At 40.5% G+C, this 13,137-nt stretch overlaps 2 protein-coding genes across 2 annotated transcripts in view; both read left to right on the top strand.

Moving 5' to 3' along the window:
• The window catches only part of LOC117944847 (multiple epidermal growth factor-like domains protein 9), a 35,237-nt gene extending 33,862 nt beyond the window's left edge, over positions 1-1,375 (top strand). The window contains exon 6 of the mRNA XM_034872034.1: positions 611-1,375. Within this exon, the coding sequence (XP_034727925.1) occupies positions 611-1,122 (512 nt within the window). The 3' untranslated portion in view covers positions 1,123-1,375. The remainder of the gene's footprint in view (positions 1-610) is intronic.
• A 2,957-nt stretch (positions 1,376-4,332) lies between these two features.
• Positions 4,333-10,215, top strand: LOC117944877 (tumor necrosis factor ligand superfamily member 6-like). The gene is made up of 4 exons (XM_034872098.1): positions 4,333-4,796; positions 6,059-6,086; positions 6,209-6,268; positions 8,146-10,215. Exons 1-4 carry the CDS (start codon positions 4,530-4,532, stop codon positions 8,565-8,567), a joined length of 777 nt encoding a protein of 258 aa, XP_034727989.1. The 5' UTR covers positions 4,333-4,529; the 3' UTR covers positions 8,568-10,215.
• The last annotated feature ends 2,922 nt before the right edge of the window (positions 10,216-13,137 follow it).

The following is a 13,137-nucleotide window of genomic DNA, read 5'->3' as shown; positions in this document are numbered from 1 at the left end:
CAGAGTTAGCAGAAGGGGAAGATGATGTCCGATGTGCCAGATATCAGGCCTTATAACCCGGACTGTACAACCGCTACCACTTGTTCAGTAATTAAAGGCCTTCATTACATTAGCCCATAAGGGTTTGTGATTAGGCATGGGCCTATAACCGGTTTCAAGGTATAACGCAGTTTGACAAAAAGCACAGTTTCAAAACCACTACAAGTTATTTATGAGTCCAAGGACGAAAAGTGCATTTTTGATATGTTTCCCTGCCAGTTCTGTCAGTCTGCAGACATATCAAAATAATACATTTTAGGAAGAAAAAAGCCTGGAGAAATGGGAACAAGGCACTCTTCTTGTGAAAAAATTAAAAAGCCTTATTCAGATGGCTATTACATATCAAAATCTTGCATTTAATGGAACTGGGCAGCCACCCGCCCCATATCGGGACAAAAAAGCCTGCAATTTTGTTGTAATATATTTTAAAGCTGTGACTGCAATTCTGTGAAGCAGTGATATTTTTGCTGAAGGTTATCCTACCGCCAGGAACTGATTCCGGCCCATGCGTAGTTCTGTAGTTATGAATAAAATGTTCACTAATGTTTTCAATGCTTCTCTCTCTCCTCAGCGACCCGGCTTTTTCCCATACCAGCAGATACTACCACGACAAAAGCCCCTGCATCCAGCACATCTTCTCCCTCCGCAACCACCACCGGCACCACTTGGACCTCCGCCGCAGCTTCCACGTCCGGCGGCAACACAAGCACGGCTCTTAGCACCGCCGCCGCCACCCAGGCGCTGTTGACCAGCCTGAGCAGCCCCACCGACAACACCACCGCAGCACTGACCGAGGTGTCCTGGACGCAGTTCAACATCATCATCCTGGCCGTCATCATCCTGGTGGTGCTGCTGCTGCTGGGCTTTGTCGGAGGCGTGTACACCTACCGGGAGTACCAGAACCGCAAGCTCAACGCGCCCTTCTGGACCATTGAACTTAAAGAGGACAACATCAGCTTCAGCAGCTACCACGACAGCATCCCCAACGCCGACGTGTCAGGCTTGCTGGAGGACGAGGCTAACGAGGTGGCGCCCAACGGCCAGCTGGCACTCACCACGCAGGGCAACTGCTACAAGGCTTAGTGCTCCATCCATGCCCAAACTGGACACCTAGAATTACCGATGACACAAAGCTGCTGGAAAAGAAAAACCCAAATCCAAAGCTCCTTCATGTATGACTGCTTGTTGTTACCCCCCGCTGGTCTGCGCCTCACAACACAGTGAGATTGAGCAGATGTGATGATCAAAGATGTGGAAAATGAAATGCAGAGTTTACACTTGAAACGTATCCCCGTTTTGATATGATTTGGGATGTGTGGAATGGGCGAATCAGTGAAAAAAGGTCCCAAAGAAAAAAAGTGTTGCGTTGGAGTTGTGCCTACAGAGGGCGCTGTTGTGCCAATTAGTTAGGCAATCGGCATGGCATAAGACAGGTGCAGAGTATCCACGTGTTGGCTGAAAAAATGATCCTGACACTGCAGCCTAGCATTTCAGATATTTTTTAAATGGACGTCTGACTGTTTAAGTTATAACTGGATCACTTGGACAGTGATCTTAAACTGAGACAATGATTGTTATTTAAGGAATTCAGTTCTTATTTATTGGTTGACTTTTCATTCTGGGGAGAAATGCTGCACATGTATGGTGTGATTATTCATCGTGTTTTATCTTACGTGCTGTTGAATGGTAATTTAAATCAGACGATATGTTTTCATGTATAGTTTGTGTGTTTTCGGAGAGAATCATAAGGGAAGGTGAAGGGCGCTGGCACTAGGGTTTGAATGACCTCATCTTTTCTTTATAGCTTCCTGTCTTTTGTTAAAGCGTGCCAGCTCACCTAAAGTATCTACGAGGAGTGTTTTCTTTTGAAGACAACTTCCATTTATAAACTCTCACCACTCGGCACTATTGAGGGGTAATGACTCATACTGGCTTTGCGTAAACCCTCATAATCTCCAGTGAAAACTAATCTGGTCTTTGCTGCCTACTTTAGCAAAATCTTAACAAACCGGAGGATGGGTTCTGGGACGCAATCTCAGATGATAAGAGCAATTAAAACATAAACAGTGTTCTGTTATTAAAACTGTTGTTATTGAGTGAAACCAGTCCGGACACAGTCAAAACGTCCTCAGCTTACTGGTCATTGTTATCACCACACTCTCCAGTTGCATCAGCTAAAACGGCGAGTTGCTTTAAAATTGATGTATTTCAAAGCTTAACACCTGATCCCGGACACGGATCCCATATTTTGTGTTGTTTAGGCTACCATTGGTTGGGTGCATGTCATTTTACCATGGTGAATGAGTAAAGCTAATTCTGGAACTAACTCCTCAGGTACTGGCTCTTTCCCTAATGTGATCAGTGTAAATATAATTATTGTACAGATTAATGTGAATAGTAGCACTATTATTGTACAGGTAGAATACTGTGTGTACACTGTCACTCAACAAGCTCCCAGCCTTTCACTCTTCAGGGTGTGATGTTGCAGTCAGCCCACAGCTTTTTGTATTTTTATTTCTTATTCTCAGTGGACTTTGCCATCTACGCAGCCACCGGGACTAAAATGCACCACCCGGAACTCAAAACAAAGAATACAATTATGTAAATAATACCCCAAACTCAGAGCTCAACTCTCAAATAAAAAATGGGTTTAACTGTTGTCCTTGTGTTTCTCATATAAATCACTGTCACATTTCAAAGATCCTCTGCAGAGATACTTGAAGACATAAAAAATAATACTCTGCTTGGAGTCTGATAACAAGATTTGCATTTGCTGCTACAGGCTGACCATTGCTAATTTCTCCACAACCACCTGGTTATCACTCGCTCTTCATATTTTCCTGATGCTGCAACATCACCTTTTCCTCTGATATTCTGCCTTTCACCTAGCTGCAGTCTGCTTCATCCAACGATTGAAGCCTATCCCCAATCACACTTATGTTGCTGATGTTTGCATGTTAACTGATGATAGGAAAGCACCAAAAAGTAGTCTGAATAATCCGGCCACTTACACAAGTAAGCTACACACAACGGGGAATATTTGCTTATTTTACAGTTTTATGGGGACTTGCCAAGATGTCATGTGAATATGAGAATGATAGATGTCATAGAAGTGGACACTTTTTCTCTACATAATGCAAATTGATAACCTAGAAATGAGGAAGAATTAATGCACTTTAATTACAATATATTAAACAAATTATCATGTAAAAAGGTCTTGACTCCAAGTTGGGTTTAACTGATTGTGAGTAACGTAGCTAACAGGGCCTTTTTCAGTTATGAAGCCAATGTAGTTATGTTATGGTGTGAACTTTAATTTTACGATTATAATGTTTGTAAAATACTGCTTTAATTATGATGATGTTCATGTGGCTTTCATTGTGGTTTGGATTGTGTTACAGTGAAGTTAAATTTACATTAGTCACACAGCATTTAATCAGGATCAAATAATTATTTTACTCTTGCAATTCACTAGGCCTATTTGTTCATATTCTCAGATTCTCTTTGGGAGCAGGCTGCACAACCTGCACCGTGTAATTAGCTGGGGGGTTGCACACCCATATGGGGCCCTACGGCCCTTTGTTGATGCCCATAAGAAATGTCGCTTTCTAGCAGGATGCCGGGAGCTGTGGTGTCCTTTCGCAAAGACTTGGCTGGGTTCTGGTCCTGGAGGGCCGGGTATCTCTTTTCTGATGAATGATGATGAATTTAAAGGAGCTAATGGGATTACACTAAATTGGAGTCATATTTCATGTTACAAATTTGATTGATTGATTAATTTCCCACAGCAAAAATAAGAAAAGAGGGGAAAAAGGCAGAGGGCAGGGTCTCTGCAGATACAGACACAACCACAAACTCAATCAGACAAGGGTTAATGGCCACAATAAGTTACACTTATGTGGAATTTGCCCTGGTGAGTGGTGCATCCATAAATAAATATATTGAATATGAATATGAAATAAACAATAAATACAGAAACAAATATAGGCTCTACATACACGTTTGCATGGGGAGGAGCGGGATTTTTGTGTACTTAAATCCTTAGTACAGTCAGTGTTTTTACTAACATACTGCATTATACTTAATTCTTTCAGCTACAGATGAATGCAACATGTTCGCTTTGGCAGATGGGAAAGTTGGCCATTTGTAAACTGTCCCGCGGGGGTAGATAATGTCAAGGAGTTTGATGTGAGACTGGCTGATTACTGTCTTCATTAACAGAGTTCAAGCCATCTGATGATATGGGACAGTGACACTTCTCCCATAAAGTCCTGTGTTGGGCGTGCATATGCACTCCGAGCCAAACTATTCACAACAATCTCGAGTGGGAGTATGGAACCTATTGTTTACTATATACTGTCTCACGCTGAAGATAAAACTTTTCTCCACGGAAAACTAGTCTCAGAAAGAGGAAGTTTCGTTAGCGACACTTGGTGAAACTGTCTCCTTAGCAATGTCGTGTTTTTCAACGTGGGCGAGACCACGCTTATATGGAGATGTTGTATGGGAGTCGCGAATGGGAAACAGGCTGCATGGAGGAAGAGGGCTGCTGCTGCTTCGTAGAAGGAGAAGGAGAAGGAGAAGGAGAAGGAGAGGCAGGACTACATCGGAAAAACGCTTTATTTAACTTTCTCCGCCAGAAAGAGAAACGACTACGGCGAATGGCCCAGTTTTTAGCCGCGGCGCTCCTACTGCTGGTTGCTTTAGTTCTGGCTTTGCTGGTCACGGTTGTGTTGGGAGTGCGATGTCATCATCAGGTAACACTTACACACCGCAATAATCTGTAGTCCTTCATCTGATAGACACTGTTGTTGCCGTTGAGTGACACAACGGTAGGCTATTGTCGTTTTGACGTTGCTTTCAGTCAGTGCCGTCCAATAATAAAAGGCTAATGTTAGTTTCTTAAACTGCTCTCTAACGTCAAATGAGGGTATATTTTACGGTTCTATAAACTTCCTGAATAACCGTTAGGTTTTCCTAAAGTCAAATGACATTCCTTTATTCACGAAGGATACAGGTGTTCTCGTTGCTGTTTGTGTTTGCTCAACAACAAAGACATAAAGCAGCTAGAACAAGAAATATCTTTAGTAGGCCTATCAGTTTTTCCTTGAAAACAACATGCTCTGGTGTTTGTAGTTAGTTGTCTATTCACCAAAACGACTTCTTTTAGGGATTGTTATTTACAAAAATGTAGCCTAGGCATAACTTTTTTTTTGTTATTAGCAAAACTATGGAAGCCTAGAAGTGTCGTCCTTGCAAATATATTTTTTAAATTATTTTATTTTAAATGTATCGCAATCACTAGTTTATTAAAGTTGTAATAACTAAGAAGCTTTGACAGCTTCGATGATGCACTAAGTGCAACTTGCACAATAGGTTTATTTACATCTTTGTCAATTCTAGTTAAGTAGTTGTACATTTTTATTCTCAAATCGATATTTTAGTGTATGTTTTCTATCTATCTATCTATCTATCTATCTATCTATCTATCTATCTATCTATCTATCTATCTATGTAGCAGTAGTTACTGCTAGCTAGCTAACCTTAGCTTGCTTGCCCGCTAACCGGTCAGCTGCCACCACAAGTAGAATCTGATCCTGCAGGGAATCTGTGATAATTTTATTACACTGACATAACATACCATGGATAAACGTTGTGGATAAAACTTTAATACATTAACACATTTATTCACCTCAAATTGATTGTAATTCATAGGCAATAGAGGGGTGCAGGGATGACATATTTGCGTAGGTCGACCCAGAAGTTAGCGTTGTCAATGGTTCCATTGACAGAACCGCTTTTGTGATTTTTGGATCGTAAGGTGTCACTTTAAAATTAATTATTTAGGTGAAACACTCAATAATATAGTTTCAGTTGTGCCTTAATAGTATAATGTTACTGCATGTATAGTGGTGTAGTCTTCATCTCATCTGTTATATTATCTGTTATTTTAATTTTCTTGTATCATTACTGTTTATTATGACAAATATTGCTAAGATTGTGTTTTTTTTCCTGACAGCCGATGATGCAGCCCGACAGCCAAGCAGGTAAATATCTTGTTCTGATGAGATTAAAGGCTATGGTCAATCCTGACCAGGAAAGATATAATGGGCTTGTAAAAGCAATCATTCATCAATGTGTTGAACCGCACTTTAAATCTTTCTTGTAGGGGTCAGCGATGGACAGCAGCAACCAAAAGACTTCAAGAATCCAAGTGCCATGCTAACAGGTAAAACGGCCAGCGCTGCCAGGAAAAGGGTTTTACTGTGCTTTCCTAGAAGGGCACTAATGGTTGTTTCTCCGCTGGGGTTGCACAGGATAAAAATGTACATGCTTATTTTGACCTTAATGCTTTTAGAATAAGCAAAAGAATTAAAGTTGTGCCTTAAACACATCAGCAACCAGTAACAACACAACATAGATTGTAATAGTCTTCATACAGCATAACAATATACTGTACTTGTCTCGTTCAGTCAAAGAAAAAAAACGTTTATTAATGTTTTACTTTTTAAATTTTGGTTATATCACTGTCGTGTGACCCAGATAATGTAATAGCACATGTATACAGTGTATGAAGTAAACAGCGTGTTTTTATTATCATTAAAATCAGTCATTTTAGTTGCTGTGAACGTGCATTGGGTCAAGTGCCAACGACTAACCATTAAAAAAAAAAAGTAATATGTAGTATGACCAATAATCACTTATATAATTACAATTTGGCGTATCTAATCGAAATCCTCAACTACAATTAATAGCCATTCCCTTTAGGACCTTAGCTAATGTTAGGAATTTGTTGTGGTTAAACAAAGAAACCGCCATTATTTAATTATTTTACAACTAGTCAATAATCTAATAGTAATCACAGGCCTATGTGATTGTAGACAAGATAATACTGTATTTTGGACTTTATAATCATACTATAGAGACTGTGAGTCTGTCTTTCCTCTCGGTAGGACTTTTTGCTTTGCCTCAAAAGCACACCTGATGAGTGGGCGGGAATGGTAGAACTGAAGAAATTAAAGTGGGAGCACTTTTAGGGTTGCACCAAACGGTACTTGTAGTGCGTTCCATTTACCTCGGAACTTGGAAGCCACAGCTAGGAAACGTCACACCCGAGTTGAATGCGTTCCATTCACAAGTCTGATTTCTTATTGTTTTAATTAGCTCTAGCCAAGGTAGCCACTGTTAGAAATTCCAGTTTATAACAACGCATTATGCTTTTTGTTTTTAGCAGCAAGGCAACATGTCCACAGATAGAAGATGGACAGGATCGCGTGTACGACGGATTTAGTGAGACACAAAAAAGACAGAAGTGTGTGTTACTACAGCTTACAACTGTAGATGCACAGAGCAGCCATGTAGCATTTAGGTCAGGGGGCGTGTGTCAGACTTTGACCTCCGAATATCCGACTTCAGAGTACAAATGGAACGCACTATGGGTCCCTGATGATAAGTACTGAAAGTCACTGGTTTAGACAATTAGGTAAGATGGACTGATATCAAGAAGAGTGGCTGCTAAAAACAGCCGGTTTCACAGATCCTGTGGTCCTCCTCTCTGACTGATGGCATGTTAATCATGCACTGTAGTGTTTGGTTGCAATAAAAACACGTACACTTTCTGCTTTTGATAGCAAATAGTAGCTTATCTGTGCTTTAACGTGTTCACAGCTTTACTTAAATATGTTAACACGTTTCACAGGTGGGAGTAGTTCAGTCCGTAGGTAGTTGGGTTGAAAACCGGAGCGTCACTGATTCAAGTCCCAGAACGGACCAAAGTACAGATTGTGGACTGGTAGCTGGAGAGATGCCAGTTGACCTCTTGGGCACAGCAAAGGTGCTCTTGAGCAAGGCATCCCCCCAACTGCTCAGGAGGCCTGTTAAGCAGTCTCAGCCCACTCACTCTGACATCTCTCCATTAGTGCATGTATAGGACCTGAGCATGTGTGTGTATTTCATGCCTGTGTGTAATGTGTAATGATAACAGAGTGTACATTGTAATTTACCCATAGGTGATCAATAAAGAGTATTCATTATTAAATTATTATTAAATACGATACAGAAACTGACATAGTAATAACCTAATTTTCAACTTTCTGCTCTCCTTAGTGCCTAGAGACAACAGCCTTGATGGGGACTATCTTACATGGGAGAGTGAAGATGGAAATGCCTTCTGTCATGGAGGTTTCAACTACTCCAGTGGGAACCTTGTAGTTCCCAGGAAGGGCTTCTACAGAGTCTTCCTGCAGATCACCTATGAGAGCAAGGATGGCTTCAAGTGTCCCAGTGATGAGGTGCTGAGACTCACCAACGAGGTGTTCGTTATCTCGGATAGTTACAATGAGAATATAGCTCTCCTGTCATCAGTCGACACAGTGAATTGCAGCATGAAACAGTGGATTAAGTCCACCTATACGGCCGGCTTGTTCCTTCTAGATGCTAACAGCAGACTACGCGTGAAATCATCGTACCGTGACCTTATTACCAAAAAAGAAACACAGGTGTTCTTCGGTGCTGAGCTGCTGCCGTAGCAACCTGGTCAGACAGTTAGAAGCTCTTAAATCTGATATTGAAGTTGTTTGCACCTTCAATTACATGGAAACTAAAGAGAAGATACCAGTGCAGTTTTACGGTTTTCATTTACTACTAGTGCACTGCCTGTTTGGAACTGTCCGTTTTCTTGCCTCTGGTATTGCTTAAAAATTTTTTTATTTGAACAACCCAGGGATGTGAATAAGCATTTGGAAGGGCTATTGCTCTTACCTGGACAAAAAAAAGACAGCCAAAGACAATACAAACAAAGTAACACAACACAAAATTGGATGATGTAGCTATCTAAATTGATTCACTTTACTAATGATGGGCTTATGCTATTGATGCAACAGCAAAAACAAGAAAAGAAAGAAAAGTTTATTTCAGGCTCTTTCCCCAGAGGAGCAGCTGAGCCAATAAGGGAAAACCAGCTGTTGCCCGGGTAACAATAGCCTGTACTAATGCGTGTCCCTGAAACAACCTCATACTTTACATACGCGTGATTTGCTAATAGCTAGCTATTTTGGACAAAGCTATTTCCTGGGAATTTACTAATGCCTGAAAAGTTTGAGTTTGCTACAATGTATCATCTCCGCTCTTTCTTCCATCATCTGTTCTTAAATGTACTGTAGCGAGCGACCGAGAGCAAGCTGTACTCAGCTGTTTAGTGGGGTAACAGGTAATAGGGGTCCACGCTCAATACACTACACAGTTTGTATGCACTACCAAGCCCCATGTCCCGTATATCTTAAGAGCTCGCACTCGACACTGCTCTTCCTTTGATCTTCAGCAGCACGCCTGCCAAATGTGAAGTCGATTGGATGAGCGGTTGTCGAGAAACCCAAAGGACAGACAGACAGACAGAGACTCCTTCCATTTCAGTTACTGTATGTAACTGCTCATGAAAAGTCTAAACCCGGCAATCAGCAGTATCTTCTCAACTAAAGGTTTGTGAAAGTTATAAGCTGCATCGTTTGGAACTCATTGATACCAGCTCACAAAGACATACTGATGGCTAAATAATGATTCAACTATGATTAGCTATTCAAAAGAGCGGATACTTTTTTTTTAAAACATCCCTAGCATTTGTAACTTTACAGCCTTTTGGCAGAATACGCAATGTCAACTGTATTACATATATCATATAACTTATTTTAAATGCTTGAAATAAAAAACAACAATTTTGTCACAATGTTTAGAGCAAGTTGATTAATTGATCATCAGCAAATTAACAATTTGTTTTTTTTAAGTTGTTTATAAATTGTGGGAAAACTCTTTCTAGTAGGTGAGATTTTTTTCTGTTTTACATGATTCAATACCTTTGTGATTTAAACTGGTTGTCAGAGAAAGTCAAAAATTTCAAAATTCAAACTTAAAAAAAGTATTTTCCGACATTTTCCCCCCCAAAAAAAGGATTTACCAAAAAATGATGTCATGGTAATTTGTTTAAGTCATATTGGCATTACTGTAGATTAAAGCACAGAGAATGAAAGCATTAGGATTTGGTCTTTGGGGAAGACAACTTTCCACAGTAAATACTGCAGTCAGTTTTTCGAGATGTTCAAAGCATTTTGTGCTGGTGGGGGTTACATCTTGTTTTGGACAGATATCTTGCTCTAAAAAGTTGCACAAACTGGCAAATTGATTGAAAATGCCACCATAGTTTTCCCCACCTTTAGACTGTACTGTACAGTAGTAAGCAGTGCTGTGTTATTGTGGGTAGGCTTCCAGGGAACACTGAGTATGCTAGGTCAAAAAAGCATGTTGCTTTTGGAATGTGTACAACACCAATATGTAAGCAGACCTAAGCCCAAAATGTTGTTTGAGTAATAATTGCCCTTAGCAACGGCTGCCATAGTGTGTATCCAGCCGCTGTGCAAGGGAATACCTTGGTAGCCCTTGCTGGAAATAAGCTAACCCGTATGTGTTTTTCACTAGGTCACATTTTTTAACAGTTGTTACTAAAAAAGGTAAAAAGCAGGTCAGTCTGTTAAACCCTGTGGAGTACATAAGTCATTTTAATTCGAGATATCAATTGGAGAAACAAAAAAGTTACCAGCGGACAGAAGCTTTGTCAATTTGACTCTATTAGTAAGATTGAACTGGTATTTAAAGAGCAACATCCAAGGAATATTGGCACGAGAAACACAGGGAGAGAGAGAAAACAGTGCAGACTTCCCAGAATACACATAAACCCAGCCCACGCAATGCTGCTCCAGCCTGTTTTATGGTATGTGTTAATGTGTTCTGGTTTATCAAGTAATAGAGACGAAAAGTACCGTTTCACCTCTGTCCACAACCACGAGATCAAAAAGTTATACTTTCATGAAACGTTTCATGTGCTGAAAAATGTGAAATAGATTAAAGTGCATGCGATGTGTGAACACCTGTACCACAACAGAAGCACAGAATCAGCTCTGTCTGAAAGGTAATGAGTCAGAGAGTCACATATCTGGCTGCATGTATGACTCAAGATGTTTCAGGAATGTTGGGATAGTCTGTTGTAGATTAGGTGATGAAATACTAGGAGATCATTATACGCTTGCTGGATTTGTATGTTGACGAATTTGACTGTACTTACCAGCTGTAAGCTGATAAAAACATATGGAAAGGGGTTTCTCTTTATTTTTTACATGAAAGGTGTTGTTTATACAAGTTTGCTTACATAGGCCTATTAACCAAAGTTAAAGATGTGTTTTTAATTTATTATATAATCCATTGGTACTCGTGCAAATCGCTGTTTTCCTACTTTGAAATACGTCACATGATTTTGTATGTTTGGGTTGTGCAGAGTTTCTAAAATAAAACATTGTTAAAAGAACAAACTATTGCCTTCAGTCAGTGTGGAGTAAAAATATGTGGGTACATTTTGGCCGAACTCCTAAGACATTCCCCCATAACCCAGATGTTTTTCTCACTAGCTCAGTTTAGTGATTGTGACCAACCCTCAGGCCTTATAATAAATGCATAGTGGAGTATATATCTGCCATTGAGAGAAGATATTTTGTTCCCATGAGAAAAACATTTTCAGTCGAATGAAAAGAGAAGCATGAGTCAGAAAAACAGGAAACAAATGGTTTTTCAATGTTCATATGAATTATCTGTTGTCCAAACAAAGCCATTCGTGGTTCAAGGAGGGAAAATGTATTGTTTAGTAGCACCTGCTGTAACACAACCATTGGTATTATAATCTGTATATCTGTCACTGTGGGTCACCAACCTTTATTTATTGGATTACATTACATGTCATTTAGCTGAGGCTTTTAAGTGCAGTTAAGTGCAGCTTTAAGAATATTTATATATATTTTTTTGTTTTGTTTTTTTACCCGAGGTGCAATTGAATCATAACAAAGTGGTTAGGACTATTGGGACTGCTCTGTCCACCATTCACGAGCTGGAGTTGGAGTTGTTTTCATGATCAGGAACTCCAGTAGTCGTACTTGTCCTAGCAGAGCTGGATCAGTTTCTAACTGGTCTATATAAACGACATTTCACTTCCAGGATTGCTCTGGTGACGCCCGAAATTCTGCCACATGTCCCTCTTGTAGGCTGGATTTCCCTTACTTTCCTCTTTCTTTGTGTGGACATTCTAAACTCTGGTGAATTTATGAGGACTATGGCTAACTGCTCCTCAGACCTCTGCAGGCTAAATCCAGACAGCTAGCTAGACTATCTGTCCAATCTCAGTTTTCTGTTGCACGACTAAAACTACTTTTGAATATACACGTGTTGCATCAAAACAAGTTCCTTCCCGAGGCTGTTTTGCAGCGGCACACGGGCTCCGTGTGGAGCGCGGCCCAAGATGATTGTGATTGGTTTAAAGAAATGCCAATAAACCGAAGAATTTTTTGTTGTCCATCCAAGAATTCTGTGTGGACTAGCCAGACCTTCCCCCGCAGCGCTGTGGAGGTAGAGCTTGCAATGCAAGATGAGCCATACAGGTGCCAGGGCCGTCAAAAACTGTTATTATAATCTTTATAAATAAGTCACTGTGGTCACTGTTTAAACCCACAGGATGGTTTCCCTTAGGTCCTTCAGTTCCCCAAATGGATTGTGAATAACCCATGACCATTCAGTCATCAACATGAATCACAGAGTGTTTTTCTTATTTTGCTTCACTTACTCTGGCTGCAGAGTGAACTTTTTCTTACAGTCACAGAATGTTCCTGAGGGCATTCAGGATGTTTTAATCTTACAAAGAGGCGTGTTTGGTAAATTTAGTGAGTCACAGGAATTAGGGCAGTTCCTGTTGAAAATGTGCCTGTTTGGAACGGGCCAAATGGTATTGCTGCTTGTAGAATCATCAAAACCAAATTTTACCCCAAAATTACTTACAGAAAGACCCCAAACCACTTCATGTGCAACTCCCCTGTACACCCTGTAACAAAATATCACAATGACAATCTGGAGTAATCAGACATTAGCCTCATGGACTCATGGACTCATGGCAGTGCACTACCCACCCAGCCTGTTATGAGACCCAGTCAGCAAATATCTGCGTTAATAAAACACCAAAACCGGACTGTGTGTGTGTGTGTGTGTGTGTGTGTGTGGGGGGGGGGGGGGGGG

The sequence above is a fragment of the Etheostoma cragini genome, chromosome 5 (assembly GCF_013103735.1).
Source record: "Etheostoma cragini isolate CJK2018 chromosome 5, CSU_Ecrag_1.0, whole genome shotgun sequence".
Lineage (NCBI taxonomy): Eukaryota > Metazoa > Chordata > Actinopteri > Perciformes > Percidae > Etheostoma > Etheostoma cragini.
Note: the sequence above shows the minus strand (reverse complement) of the source record. Positions and strands in the feature narration are given on the sequence as shown.